This window comes from Buteo buteo, chromosome 29 (assembly GCF_964188355.1).
Source record: "Buteo buteo chromosome 29, bButBut1.hap1.1, whole genome shotgun sequence".
NCBI lineage: Eukaryota > Metazoa > Chordata > Aves > Accipitriformes > Accipitridae > Buteo > Buteo buteo.
In genome coordinates this window covers 2,766,909-2,779,919 of record NC_134199.1, presented here as the reverse complement: position 1 = coordinate 2,779,919, position 13,011 = coordinate 2,766,909, and the positions used below count along the sequence as shown (strand labels likewise).

Sequence of the window (13,011 nt, the reverse complement as noted above, 5' to 3'; positions counted from 1 at the left end):
GGCAGCTTCTGTTGCTAACAGTTCTCCGTTTCCCTTTCAGAGGTAGAGGAATATCAGGTATTACCAAAGTTCTTTCCTTGCAGGTACCTTTTTACCTGAAATTATATTATATTCTTAAGCCCAGGGTCTGCTTGGTGTTTCTTCAACAAAGCTGTAAAGCTGTGCTGCAGGCTCTTTGCAGTGGCCCACTTTAAACTGTCATCTGTTTTACATATCTCCTTTGCTGAAAGGGCTATGGGCACAGGAATCTCTGCAGAACTTTTTATCAAACTCTTGCTCTGTCTTCTTCATGGTTATAGGTACGAAGACGCCTTGGTTCTATTGCTGACAGAGGTGTTGAATCGAATCCAGTTCAGGTATAACCAGGCACAGCTGGAGGAGCTGGATGACGAGACACTGGATGATGATGTAAGGAGCAGTGTTAAACAAGGACAGCTGCAGGTCCAGATATTAACTCTTGCACTGGTAACACCGGGAATGTTTTTCCCAGAGCTTGTACTTCGGAGTACAGGCTAGACGGCTGCTTCTTCATTCAGTGTGGGGTTTGAGGTTTAAAGCAGTATGAAATGCTTTTGACAAAAATGGACTTAAAGTCACACTGAAAAGATATGACTTTTTTTTAACTTGGTTCTTATGGGAGAAAAAATATAGATGCTTATGTTTTGATTATCAGAGGCATTAGGTGTCCATGTGTGGTTGCTTTGGAACGTAAATGCTGAAATATCTCTGAGACAAAAGCTTTAAGCTGTATATGTTATTGGTGCTTTTGTTTAAGCTTATTTCTCCTAAGTTGGTATTGGTAAACATTATCTCAATACTGATTAAAGTGGAGTAAGTGGCCAAAATGGATGAGGCCAGAGCACTGGTAGGGCAGGTTGTTCTGCATAACGGATGCTTGTTATCTGAGCAGTAACTGTGCTTTAGGAGTGAATGTTTGTGCCTTAACACTCCAGGGAAGCATATGCACACACGCTCAAAGCATGGGTTGGTAAAATTATCCTCCATCAGATGTCTAGCAGCATATGAGACTCCTAAGAGCAGTATCTCTTCAGTATCTGGGTGTCTGCAAAAGCCAGGCTCTGGAAAGGAGCTAGCTAGTCCCAAACATCAATTAAGACCTACTAGTCTACAAAAAGCCATCTGTTTCCCTCTGGAAGTGCTGTGCTTACCTTAGTGTTTCTTCCCATAGCAGCAGACTGAGTGGCAGCGGTACTTGCGCCAGAGCTTGGAAGTGGTTGCAAAAGTCATGGAGCTCTTGCCAACTCATGCCTTCTCCACACTAGTAAGTAGTTATCCAGACCAAAAGTGCAATGTGAAATGAGCACCAACTGCTGGAGTTTGTTGCAAGCTGTTTGATAGAGGCCACAGTGCCAAAAAAGTAGGGAGATTTGGTTTTGGATGCAAAACCTTGGCAAGGGGAGACCAGAAATTGAAGGAAAAAAAACTTGGGTGGTTTGGCTTTGCCAGATTTCGTGGTGTGTTTTGAAGAGAGTACTTTAGCGAGCATCCGAGTCCTGCTTGCTGGACACTAAACTCTTTAGAAATTCCCATCTCTCAAAGTGTAAATATTTGGCAGCAATCAATCCTTCATTGCTGTTTATCTTGGCCTTTATGTTAGGAGGCAGTGCTGTGAATTGGGCAGACGAGAGTGTCGTTACTAGGGTTTTAAGGAGAGTGAAATCTTTGTTTAAATGAAAGGCTAGATATAAATGCTGAAGAGGGTGCCTCGGACAATTGGGAATTATATCTGATAAATGTGGATAAGTGCTTCTTTCCAGCTAGTGCCAGTGCTGTTGCTAGAATCGGTGGTATAAAAGTTGTCTGGGTTTGTAGCATTATAATGGTTTTTGAGGAGGAGATCTTGAGGCTGTAAGCCAGTGGAGTCCAAAATTCAGAGTAGTTAGTGCCTTCTTGCTGAGTGAGAAGAAAGGCAAGTAATCGTAGTGGGATCTCAAAGCAAGTCTGTTAATTCTGCTGGAGACACTGCAGACCTGGACCTCTGAACCATATTCCCAAGAAGCAGAGAAAATTGAGCTGCTGCAGAGGCAGAAGATGCCTGACCTGAACTGCTTTTTTAATTTTTATTTTTATTTTTATTTTTATTTAAAAAAACATTCTAGCTGAGCTAAGCACTAGACGCCTATTACCAGAAACTCTGAAGTAGTGAACGAAATAGTCCTTATACAAAAGTAGAAGTTGCTCTGCAGTGTGGTGGCACAGCATGAGTCAGCAAGAGGCAAACAAATGGAGCAGCTGTTTCAGTGAGCACAGTGAGCATATGGGTCATATGGTGAAGAGCATGTGGCTTCCTTAAGGTAACACATTAACATGAGGAAGACTATCTGTTTGGTTTTTTTAAATAGTTCTCCTGCAGTTACACAAAGACACTCAACTGTTAATTAGGCACAGCATGTTAGAAACTTGATAGTGAGTGCTTTCTTGAGCCCTGCATTAGTTCACTTTTGTTTACTGGATAATCTGGGAGATGCTCAAGCAGTTTCACGTGCTTTTCACAGTAGTCTGCAGTGCTGTTGAACGCAGTGGCTAGTCTATCAGTAGCAAATTATTAAAACAGTGTACAGCAGCTGCCATTACTGTGTCCCATGGTGGACAATGAAAGGCTGCAGTTCCTTCTGCTGATGGATGAGTGAACTTTGATAAAACCAACCACCTCAAATGTGGCGACTTTTGCCAATAGAAATTAAGTAGAACTATGCCAGACTGCAAGGGTTGGAAAATACTCTGTCTGATGGGATGCCTATAAGGAAAAGGTTAGTGTGCAATTTTGTCCTGTATGTGTACAAATGCATTCAGGTACAGCACAAATAATTTCTTAATACAGATCACTGAAGTACCTTGACTGGCTGAAAGCTGCTTAGAAGGCTTCCTAGTCTGTGTGCACAATACGCTCCTCCATGGTAGCGTAACCTGTTGCTCAGCTGAAGTATCACCAGAATCAGGCATGTTTGCTGTCAGTCCTGAATGATGGAGTTAGGCTAACGCTTTGTTCCCAGACCAGGATGCATGACAACTGTGGTGTTTGCTCCCTTGGCTGTTTTCCCCATGGGGCTTCAGCTCACCAGCAAAGCACTGCAGTACTTCTCTTCTGTACTCTGTTACAGAGGCACTGAACTCAAATTCTTCGAATAATATTTTGGTTAGCTGCATTTTGAGACACTGGTACTTATCGGTGAGGTGGATGCCACGCAGGCTTCCTGCACTCCAGGCTCTGCCTTTCCTCTGCTCTGTTTGGTCTGGGTTATACATCCATCTGTATATTCAGAGGTGGCATGCTGTGCCATCACTTATACTTGTCAGACCGTTATCTTACTGGGCTGATTGCTGGTATTTGTGGGAAAGGGGAGCTACGACACCAGAGTGGTGATCTTTGTTGTTTTCACGACAGCTGTCAAGACATGAGAAGCTGTGGCATGCAGGATCAGCCTAGAACAAGCAACTTGCCTTTTCTCCAAATGCCTTTTTGAAGGTGCTAGGGAGAAAGAAGAAAACTGTGCTCTAACAGAGTGATTGGTAGTAGGCTGTTAACTGTCTGCCAAGCCCCAAAATCATGCTCATTTCTTGTCTCTTCTAGTTTCCAGTTCTGCAGGATAACTTGGAAGTGTATCTGGGACTCCAGCAGTTTGTGGTCACTTCAGGAACAGGTAACAACCACCACCCAGCACTGTGGTCCTCACTCTTTGAATAGATGATTGCAAAAACACTCTAGACCTGCTTTGGTGTTGCTGCTTCTGTATTCTCTTGAGGATCTGAATACTTGTGGTGTCTAATGGCTCAGTAGTTAAACTCCAATAGCAGACAAAAATCTGATAATGTGATTTATTTTTTTTTATTGGGATGGTTCTTCCCTTGTTCTAGTACTTGAAGTGAAGATACTGCATGTGTTAAGAACAGGTATGCATCATCAAATACTACACTAACATGGATGGATAATGGTTACTTTTTTCCTCCCACTAAAATTTATTTCAAGAAAAGGTTGCGCTCCTGTTTGCTTTGGGCTCAAATCTGGTGTGAAGTTGTCCACTATAGGAGCATTTTTATTTAGGCTTGAATTAAAACCATTGTGAATCAATGAGAAGATGAAGTATTTAGGATGTAGTAGCAGTTTCTGAAGCCTTATCCAGCTGGTGTTTCGGGAGCCTTCATGTATAAAGTAGTTTACAAAGATACCAGTGCTCTCAACTGAATACGCATGAGCGTAGCTTTGTTGCTCCTTGCTGAGAAATAAGGAAAGTAGTAGTAGTGAGATCTGTATGGGGGAAGGTTGTGGCTAAGGTTATATTCAAGTTTTTTGGTATGACCAGTACAGGAATCTGTTATATACTCAATACTGCTATACATGGCAGAATGGTGATTGTTGTGTAGACAGTTCAGGAAAAAAGTACTTCCAATTTTAGGATCGTTTCAGACCTAGGATATGCAATGTATAAGTTTTTAATGCTGTAGCAACAATCTGTATTAGAAGCTATTATGTGGGCTGGCTGTTAGCTGACGGGTCAGAAGTAGCTCAGATGCAGCTGGGAATTCAGAACTGGATGATAGTATGCTGGTGCCAGTGGTACAAAATGGCAAGCTTGTTGCTGAAAAATTAATCCGAGATTAAATACAGGCAGTGGAAAGAAAAACAGATTTTCTTTGAAATGTGGTGTTGCAGGACGTGTTTGCTTTTTTAGTAAAGGGTCTGGAGAGCTTGGAGACCAGGTATATGCAACCAAGTGGCAGGATGATTACATAGGTGGTAAGACTGGCAGATCTACTTATCGGTATGTTTCTTATAGCTGAGAAATAAGAAAGTGAATAACCATGCTTCACATCAGAAGCAAATACACTCTTGTTCCAAATATGCTGCTGCTGGAATGCTAATTGCACTCTAGCCAGCAGAGGGAGTCCGGGTAGTGACCTTCTCCCCAGAGCTGGGATTGCTTTTTAATGTCAATGGATAACCAAAAAGGCTCCTTTTTACATAGTTATTAGTACCAATTAGAAGAAAAGAAAAGTGCAAAAGGGTGAAACAGTTGGTAACATCCATTTCAGCCTTTAAAGAGGAATATGAAGTGTGGCAGCTGGAAGAGTTGAACTTGTCTTACTCAGTTTGAGTATTTCAGTCACTTGGAGATTTGAACTATGACCCACTGCCGAGCTAATTTAAGAAGAATGTTTGTAATGTAATTAGAATAAACTTTGCATTTCCTGTAGCTTTGTAATTAGGTTTCCCGTCCCAAAGAGCTGTATTTATTAGTCACAAGGTTACGTGTGTTTTTCTGGCACAAGGTTTTTAAAGTATGAGTTTTCAGATTGCTAGGCTCATAGTGGCTGTTAGCACAAGTGATTATTTACACTTTAGTCTTTTGGCTTCATTGCTAATGAACCATAACGTCATTTCAGGTCACAGGCTGAACATCACAGCAGAGAATGACTGCCGCCGTTTGCACTGCTCCTTGAGGGACCTGAGCTCCTTGCTGCAGGCCGTTGGTCGTTTAGCAGAATACTTCATTGGTGATGTGTTTGCTGCCAGGTTCAATGATGCTCTTACAGTGGTGGAGAGGTAGGTATGGGAGGGGGAGTTTGCTGTCCCTTCACCAGTACAAGGAGCAATTGTCACCACTGTGGTGAGTGTGAAAACTAAGGTTTCTTTCTGCCTCCCCTTGTTCTGATTAAATTGAGATATGAAGAACTCAATGGCCAGTTACATTTAATTCATCAGTGCTAAGTTTCCCAGATGGCTTTCTAAATACTTAACCAAAGAAATAACTAATAGGAGGGATTAAGTAAAATCAGTCACTTGGAAAGTTTGAGGTACCTGTTTTCCAGCATCTGCATTTGTGATGCAATGACATGAGATGTAGAGTTTGATTACTTCAAAGTTGTATCTCGAAGTTAAATCACCAAAATCTTTGACAAGTGAAAACTAAAAGGCAGATGTCATTAGGTTCTTCCCTTCCAAGAAATTTAATTAGCACATAGTTGCAAATTACAGAATTTCAGGGCTTTACACAGCTGCCTTGGTTGTTTTTTCATTCCTGGACAGGAACATTGTACTTGTTCCATCTTATCACAAACAGTGAAATAGGCTCTAAATTATTTTCAACTAAGTGGTCTAAATCTTGTCTATGTATTAACTAAATATTGACACAGAGTTGTGAAGAGCTGCATTCAGATGAGATGTTCAAGCGGATTTGTACATGTGTATATCCATGTTACAGTCCCTTTACACTACCACATATGTATTCACTTCCAGGTTGGTAAAAGTAACGCTATATGGATCCCAGATTAAACTGTACAACATTGAAACTGCAGTACCATCTGTATTGAAACCTGACCTTATCGATGTGTGAGTATGAGATAGACACTGCAAATGATTGTATCCAAATTTGGTGCCTACATGGGGTGAGTGAGGCATTAGATCTCCTTGGTCTGGTGTTCTAACCGCTTGCTTGGCAAATGTTCTGAAAAGCGCATCTCTCCAGTGATTGCTAGCTAACCAGGAAAGCACCTTCTTTTAACTGATGAAGGTCAAGGCTGCTACCAAGTATTTTGGACCATTGTTTCTTTAAATTGATGTACTCGGGTTATTTAAAGAAAAATATATTCATGATAAGTAAAAATGCCCATTATTATTAGCTCTAAAAGCCAGCTGTTATTCTGCCCTGTACTAATGGCTGTAAAAGCTTAGTTCTTCTGCAGTGTAATTAAATGATGATGTAAGCGTTACAATAGTGGTATTCTAAGAAATGGATTCACTGTCAGTATGTAGTTCCAGTTTATGGATTTTTTTGCTACCAAAGTCAGATCTATGGCTCAGGTAAAAGATGTTTTTCCTAGTATAGGGTTTCAAGTCCTTTGTTTCAAAGACAAACACATGCCTTCCAGCTCTGCGAGCCATTTCTGAAACAAATGAATGACTTCGATCCAGAAGTTGACATTAAGTGTAAAATCTTGATGCTGCTAGTAATAGAGCACCACTCTGACAGCCTTTTAGAGACCTTTCATTCCTAACGCTGTGTAGTACAAACTTGTTTCCTGCCAGCTGGTGTTTTGTGAGCAAAATTTAAGGTTGTCCTTTTGAGCACATTAAGTAGTTGTTCTAGTTTGCAATTGCATGTATAGCAGCTCCTTGAAAACCCTCACTTGACTCCATTATATAGTTCCCTGGATTTCTCCTAATAATCCCAAGTTACTAGCACTGAGTTTTGTGCAGATGATATTCTTTTAATGGTCTCTTTCCTTTTCTGGTTTAAAATAATTTGGGAGGTTTTTTCCATGATCTGTTAGTGAGCGGTTTTCATCCTTTTCTCTGTCCAATGTCCCTGAAGAAACCTATGATCCATTTTCTAATGCTAGCCTAACAAAGGTACATTGTCAGACATTTGGAGGACACCTGTCTGTGTGGTCCCAAAGAAATCAAATATCTTAATATGGTGCTGTGCCAAAAATTATAAAGTATGGTTGTGGTCAACCTACTAGTTGATTATGATTTGACCCGTATCAATATATACCTTTGGCTTAATGCTGTTGCTCAGTGGGTGAGTCCAGTTACAGCACACTTTTAAATATGCCTTGAATGTACAGGGTCCAGGACAAAAAAAAATAGTAGTAAACAATTTTTAAAGAAAAAGCCGCCAGCTTTAAGAATACCAATATTCTTTCCCAGTATGCTGTCAAAACTACCCACTATGCTCAGGACTTGTGCCCTTCTGCAGCTGTCCTGCTTGTGTACCTTTTATCCCACATATGTATCTTACCCTTGCTCTGCTCCTCCACAGCCACGCTCAGTCCCTGGCAGCGCTGCAAGCCTATGCGCACTGGCTTGCACAGTTCTACAGCGAAGTTCACCGGCAGAACCCGGAGCAGTTCATCTCTCTGGTCTCTACTGCGCTGGAGGCTATCACACCTCTCATCAGCTCTAAGGTACCTTTCTCAGTGCTGGGCTGAGGCTAGGCTTCCACCTAAAGCAGGAGACCCTCACATGGCAGTGCTGTTGTCTTCAGGTGTTTAACAGTCTGCTCTGGACCACACTGTGGCTCCTGATGTGAAACAGTCCGAGAGCTGGATGTCCATCTTCCAGAGCTACAGCAAATGTCCCATGTAGGATGAGATCAAGAGCAATTCTAAATAGCACTGTAGGTCAAGCTAATATGAGAGTAAGCAACTTGCAGGCATACAAACTCAGTCTAATGATTTTACAGTTTGAAAGCGGGGAAATCTCTCTTCCACAGTATTAAGGGAACTGACCTGTGCTCTGATTGGCAAATAAATACTATAAACTGTCTTGCTTGCAAAAAACTGGTAATGGCAGCTCACTGTGCTGTCTGATGCCAGTGTTGCATCATATGGTTCTGTGTGGTGGTGTTACTGGGCAGCCTGACCACCCTCTCTTTCAGGTGCAGGAGAAGCTACTGCTGTCTGCATGCCACCTGCTAGTTTCTTTAGCCACCACAGTGCGACCAGTGTTCTTGATCAGCATCCCAGCAGTACAGAAGGTGTTCAACAGGATCACAGACACGTCTGCTCAGCGGCTTCCTGATAAGGTGATTTGTCTCAAACATAAAGAATGTACATTGGATGTTCTTGTGAAGGTGTACCTCATTTCTTATTGTAGTGAGGTATAACCTCATTAAAAAAAAAAAAAAAGTGGGGGCAGGGGCAGCAGTTATCACTGTACTGTGGATATCCAGGAATCACAGTGATACAGTTTGTCAGTAATGATCTATTTCAGGCAACAGCATAAGGAGAAAACACAGTTGCACCTCTTAGATCTTATTCCTTTCTCACTTGCTGACACAGTCCCCGATTCTGCATCATCTTTATAGTACAGGCATGTTGATTCTAACATACAGAAAGTTTTCTGTGAAATTTATGTTAGCATTCCACATACCTCACTCCAAGTTAGTATTTCTATTACAGAAGTACTGAAAAGCCACAGTGAAGGTTGGGATATTGTTGTATTGTGTGCTGGCATGGAGGCATAAAGTGCTGTACAAGTGTAAGTGTGCAAACCAGACAAGGAGTAATGAAAGTGGTATCATCTTTGGTTTATGAATATGAAGAACAGGGACTTACCATTGCAGAGAAGGGCTGACAGAGCTGGGAGCTGATTCCAGCCCTTAAGTCATGGAGCTTTGCTTCTCTCTTACCTTGCAGAGCTACTAGTTTTCACTTGGGCTTACCTTCTGCTATTGAACTCTTTCCTCAAACTGAGCACTGCTGATGTTTTGGACAGACGTAAAATGTTACTTCACTCTAGGGTTGTGCTCTAGTGAAAACTGAACTGCAAACATGGTAAAACTTCATCTCTTTGCTTAATGTCTCATTGCTTCTAGGCCCAGGTATTGGTGTGCCGAGCACTGTCAAACGTATTGTTGCTGCCCTGGCCAAATCTTCCAGAGAGTGAACAGCAGTGGGCGGTTCGCTCCACCAACCATGCCAGCCTAATCTCTGCCCTCACAAGAGAATACCGCCAATTAAAATCCAATGCCATCTTGCCACAGAGGAAAGTGCAGCTGGAGGACAGTAAGTACTGAGTTTCTTGGTGTGTGCTGTCTTCTGACAGCTGCAGCGCAAACTGCTAATAGGTGTCATCAAGCTGATTTTCCAATAATTATTTTGGCTGAGAAACTGTATGTAGCATATGGGGAGGACAGGAAAGGAGCAATTTGTATTTTCTTTCTTTTTTTAGAAATCCTTCTTCTGTGGGTGTGTAAAGGGCACTCTCACCCCAGGTTGCCTGTAAGCTCTTCCATCAAAGTACTGTCTTCCTCAGTCATGCAGGGAAGGTGGGATCAAGTTTGTGATAAAACTTTGAATAGCAGTGATTGCATTAGGAATACTTGACAGCCTAATGCTGGGACACTATAGTATTAGAAACATTGCCTGGAGGCAGCATTAATGAAGATTATTATTATAAATACTTAAGGGGGAAAATAAGAATTTTTTTCTGGACTTGAGGAGTACTGTAGAGGGTTTATATATGTAGGAGAGCCCTGAACTGATGGGGTCCAGGGACCTTGGGAATTTTTTATGTATGTTTTGGGACTGCTTTTGGTGGGGTGGGGCGGGGTGGGTGTCTTTTTTTTTTTTTTTTTTGAGCATTGCTTTAAAAAGTAGGCAGTGTCACAGCTTCTGACTAACCTGACAATGAAGGTCAGCTGTGCACAGGGAGGGAGCATGGGAGAGAGTGGTTTGCTCCTCACGAGAAGAATATCAGCAGACTGCTCACATGGGTAGAACTGAGCCAGTTAAGTTTTCCCAGCATTTGAGTTAGCTTATACAGGGATTGTGTATTGCTCCAGTTGTTACTTTCAGAAATAGAAATCTGCAGTGTATTTTGCTGTCATAATGTCCTGCTTTCTTCTTGGCTAGTGTTTCTTTAGTATTAGCATATTGTGAATAATTGTTTACAGCTCTCCTCAGCATTTGCACCTGAGTAGTTGAGCAGTGGGTGCATCTGTAGGGCAGTAAACCTGTATAATTTAAGAAAGTGAGTAGCCACAGTGACCTAATTGAACCTGTTTAGATGTTTAAAACATGAACACCAACTTGGGAACGTTTTTGACTCCAACCTGGGTTTGGTGTATATGCTGCCTTGTAGGTTGCAGTTACTGTGTGTGAACTTGACTTCTCTTCATTTCTTGCCTCTGAGTAGTTTTGACACATGCAGGAAGTATCATCTCTCATTTTGCAGCCAAAGTGATCATCCATCAGACACTCAGCGTTTTAGAAGATATTGTAGAAAGTATCTCTGGAGAATCTACCAAGTCTCGACAGATCTGTTATCAGTCGCTGCAAGAATCCGTGCAGGTCTCACTAGCCCTCTTCCCAGCTTTCATTCATCAGTCAGGTATAACCATAGGACAGGCTTTAATGCTGTGAGTAGCTTTATGACCTACTGGTAATATCCAAAGTCCATCAGCATAGCATCATGGTGGTGTTCATGTGAAGTGAGTGGACTTGGTGTGCCTGAAGTGTAATGTGAGTCTGTACTTCTGGGTGGGCTGGGCTGAATCAGAACAGGAAAGTGAGATCTCCTCTGCTGTCTAGGATACAGGCATGAAGGTTTGTCACACTTCCAGAAGATGGAGGTGCCCTGTGCTGTGTTCAGCAGTGAAACAAAATGGAGCTGATCCTAAGCACAAATAAAAAAAAAAAAAAAGCTTTAAAATACCCTGTCTGGCTATGTTTGCCATTTACATTCTCTCCAAAAGCTTGAAGAGGAGTAGATCTCATCAGATGAGGTCAAATGATGTGGGGGGGGGTTCCCCTATAAAGGAAAGGCTCCTCAGATGTAACCAGGACTGTTGCTTGGCAATCTTCTGGCTAGCGACTTAGATTTTGTATCACATCAGGGTAGCTCAAATGCCTAGGACTACAGCAGCTTCTCTCATGAAGAGCAAGGCATTCCAGGAAAACTTTTGGAGTTTGGTGGGATTTTTCTCGGCGAAGCAGGCATGGGGGAGGCAAAACAAAGTTGAAATGCAGAGAGGATCCAAGATGGCAAGCTGACGCTGTGACTGCAGTGAACTGTTGTCTTCAGAACAGGCTAGCAGCCTCATGCAATTGCTATTTATTGGCTATAAAAGGCTGTATGAAGGAGTTGAACAGCTTCAGCTTACTGTGGTTATTCAATAAAGCATGTTGGGACTGATGAAGAATTAGCTGCAGTGCTGATTAGCTAACTGCATAACCACAGGCTGAAGATGACTTCTGAAGTTAGAAGGGTCTTTTCAGTTCCTGCCAAAAAAATAAAAAAAGTTGGATTCTGTCTCCTAAGCCACCCCAAGCTGTGTAGCTGTTTTGGATTTCCTTGTATTTCCTGTTAACCCTGTACAAGCAGTGAGCAACTGGAGATCAGCCCAGACCATTGCCAGAGCTTTCTCCAAGCACTCTGTGTAGGCCAGCCAGACTAAGGGTCTTGCTGATAGTATCGTTTTGTTCTGAGTTGCTTGATGCTGCCTGTACTTGCCATCCCTGGCAGTTTTCAGAAATGGATGAACAGTTTTTAAGCCCTATAGTACTGGCTGTTGGTTTCAGTTTCCAATGGCAACCCTGCTGCTAAATTTCCAAGAGTAAATGAGATTCCCTGTACAGGAGGAGCAAATCTTACATATAAGACTTATTGATGCACTTGAATGTTGCCTTAACATGTTCTTTTTGCTTTCCTGTTCTTATCTTAGATGTGACAGATGAGATGCTGAGCTTCTTCCTCACTCTGTTTCAAGGACTGAGGGTGCAGATGGGAGTGCCTTTCACTGAGCAGATCATACAGACCTTCCTAAACATGTTCACCAGGTATTGTCCCATGTTTGTCACTTCTTTCTTATCCCTCAGGATGATTTATCTCAGCTGCTCACTCAACAGGTCTCTGCCCCTAAAGAGTGTAGTGTTTCCAACCCCTTTGTTTCCAGACTTTTGTCATGTCCCAGGACTAAATCTGAGGAAAATGCTTCCAAGTCTGAAGTGACCCAGCCCATGCACATCAATCATACATGCCATCATGCAATTTCAGCTCTCCCACGGCCTTTCTGGAAGTGTGTGATATTGAACTGGACTCTCTCATTGCCTGTTAGCTCCTACCCAAGATCTGAGGGTCCCCCAACTATCACTCAAGCCTTTGTTGGGGAGGGGGGGTCTATCAATCCTCAGTCAAAACCCAGCTCCCTTTGGCTTAATGTACTTGGCCTGTATTAATTGAGCAGGTTCAGAGGCACTACCTGCTTTCCTGTAAATTAAGTAAGCATGCAGATCACTGGGAAGGTTCCTATGCAATGACTGTTTTTTGTCATAGGGAGCAGTTGGCAGAGAGCATCCTCCATGAGGGCAGCACTGGCTGTCGGGTGGTGGAGAAGTTTCTGAAAATACTGCAAGTGGTGGTACAAGAGCCAGGCCAAGTATTCAAGCCTTTTCTACCCAGCGTCATCTCACTGTGCATGGAGCAGGTCTACCCCATCATTGCAGAGGTAGGGCTGTTCTCACACGAGGTGTAGGAAGGGGGAGATG

The 13,011-nt window shown here is 42.5% G+C and overlaps 1 protein-coding gene across 4 annotated transcripts in view; it reads left to right on the top strand.

The window, feature by feature from the left end:
* The window catches only part of XPO6 (exportin 6), a 55,890-nt gene that overhangs the window by 37,382 nt on the left and 5,497 nt on the right, over nucleotides 1–13,011 (top strand). For 2 of the 4 annotated variants that reach the window (XM_075018361.1, XM_075018363.1), the window contains 11 exons: nucleotides 300–408; nucleotides 1,193–1,282; nucleotides 3,593–3,662; nucleotides 5,404–5,563; nucleotides 6,257–6,349; nucleotides 7,782–7,926; nucleotides 8,400–8,546; nucleotides 9,339–9,528; nucleotides 10,700–10,855; nucleotides 12,189–12,303; nucleotides 12,800–12,971. In XM_075018361.1, the coding sequence (XP_074874462.1) occupies nucleotides 300–408; nucleotides 1,193–1,282; nucleotides 3,593–3,662; nucleotides 5,404–5,563; nucleotides 6,257–6,349; nucleotides 7,782–7,926; nucleotides 8,400–8,546; nucleotides 9,339–9,528; nucleotides 10,700–10,855; nucleotides 12,189–12,303; nucleotides 12,800–12,971 (1,447 nt within the window). Of the gene's footprint in view, nucleotides 1–299; nucleotides 409–1,189; nucleotides 1,283–3,592; nucleotides 3,663–5,403; nucleotides 5,564–6,256; nucleotides 6,350–7,781; nucleotides 7,927–8,399; nucleotides 8,547–9,338; nucleotides 9,529–10,699; nucleotides 10,856–12,188; nucleotides 12,304–12,799; nucleotides 12,972–13,011 lie in introns of all 4 variants that reach the window. The other 2 variants (XM_075018362.1, XM_075018359.1) reach the window with 1 other exon arrangement.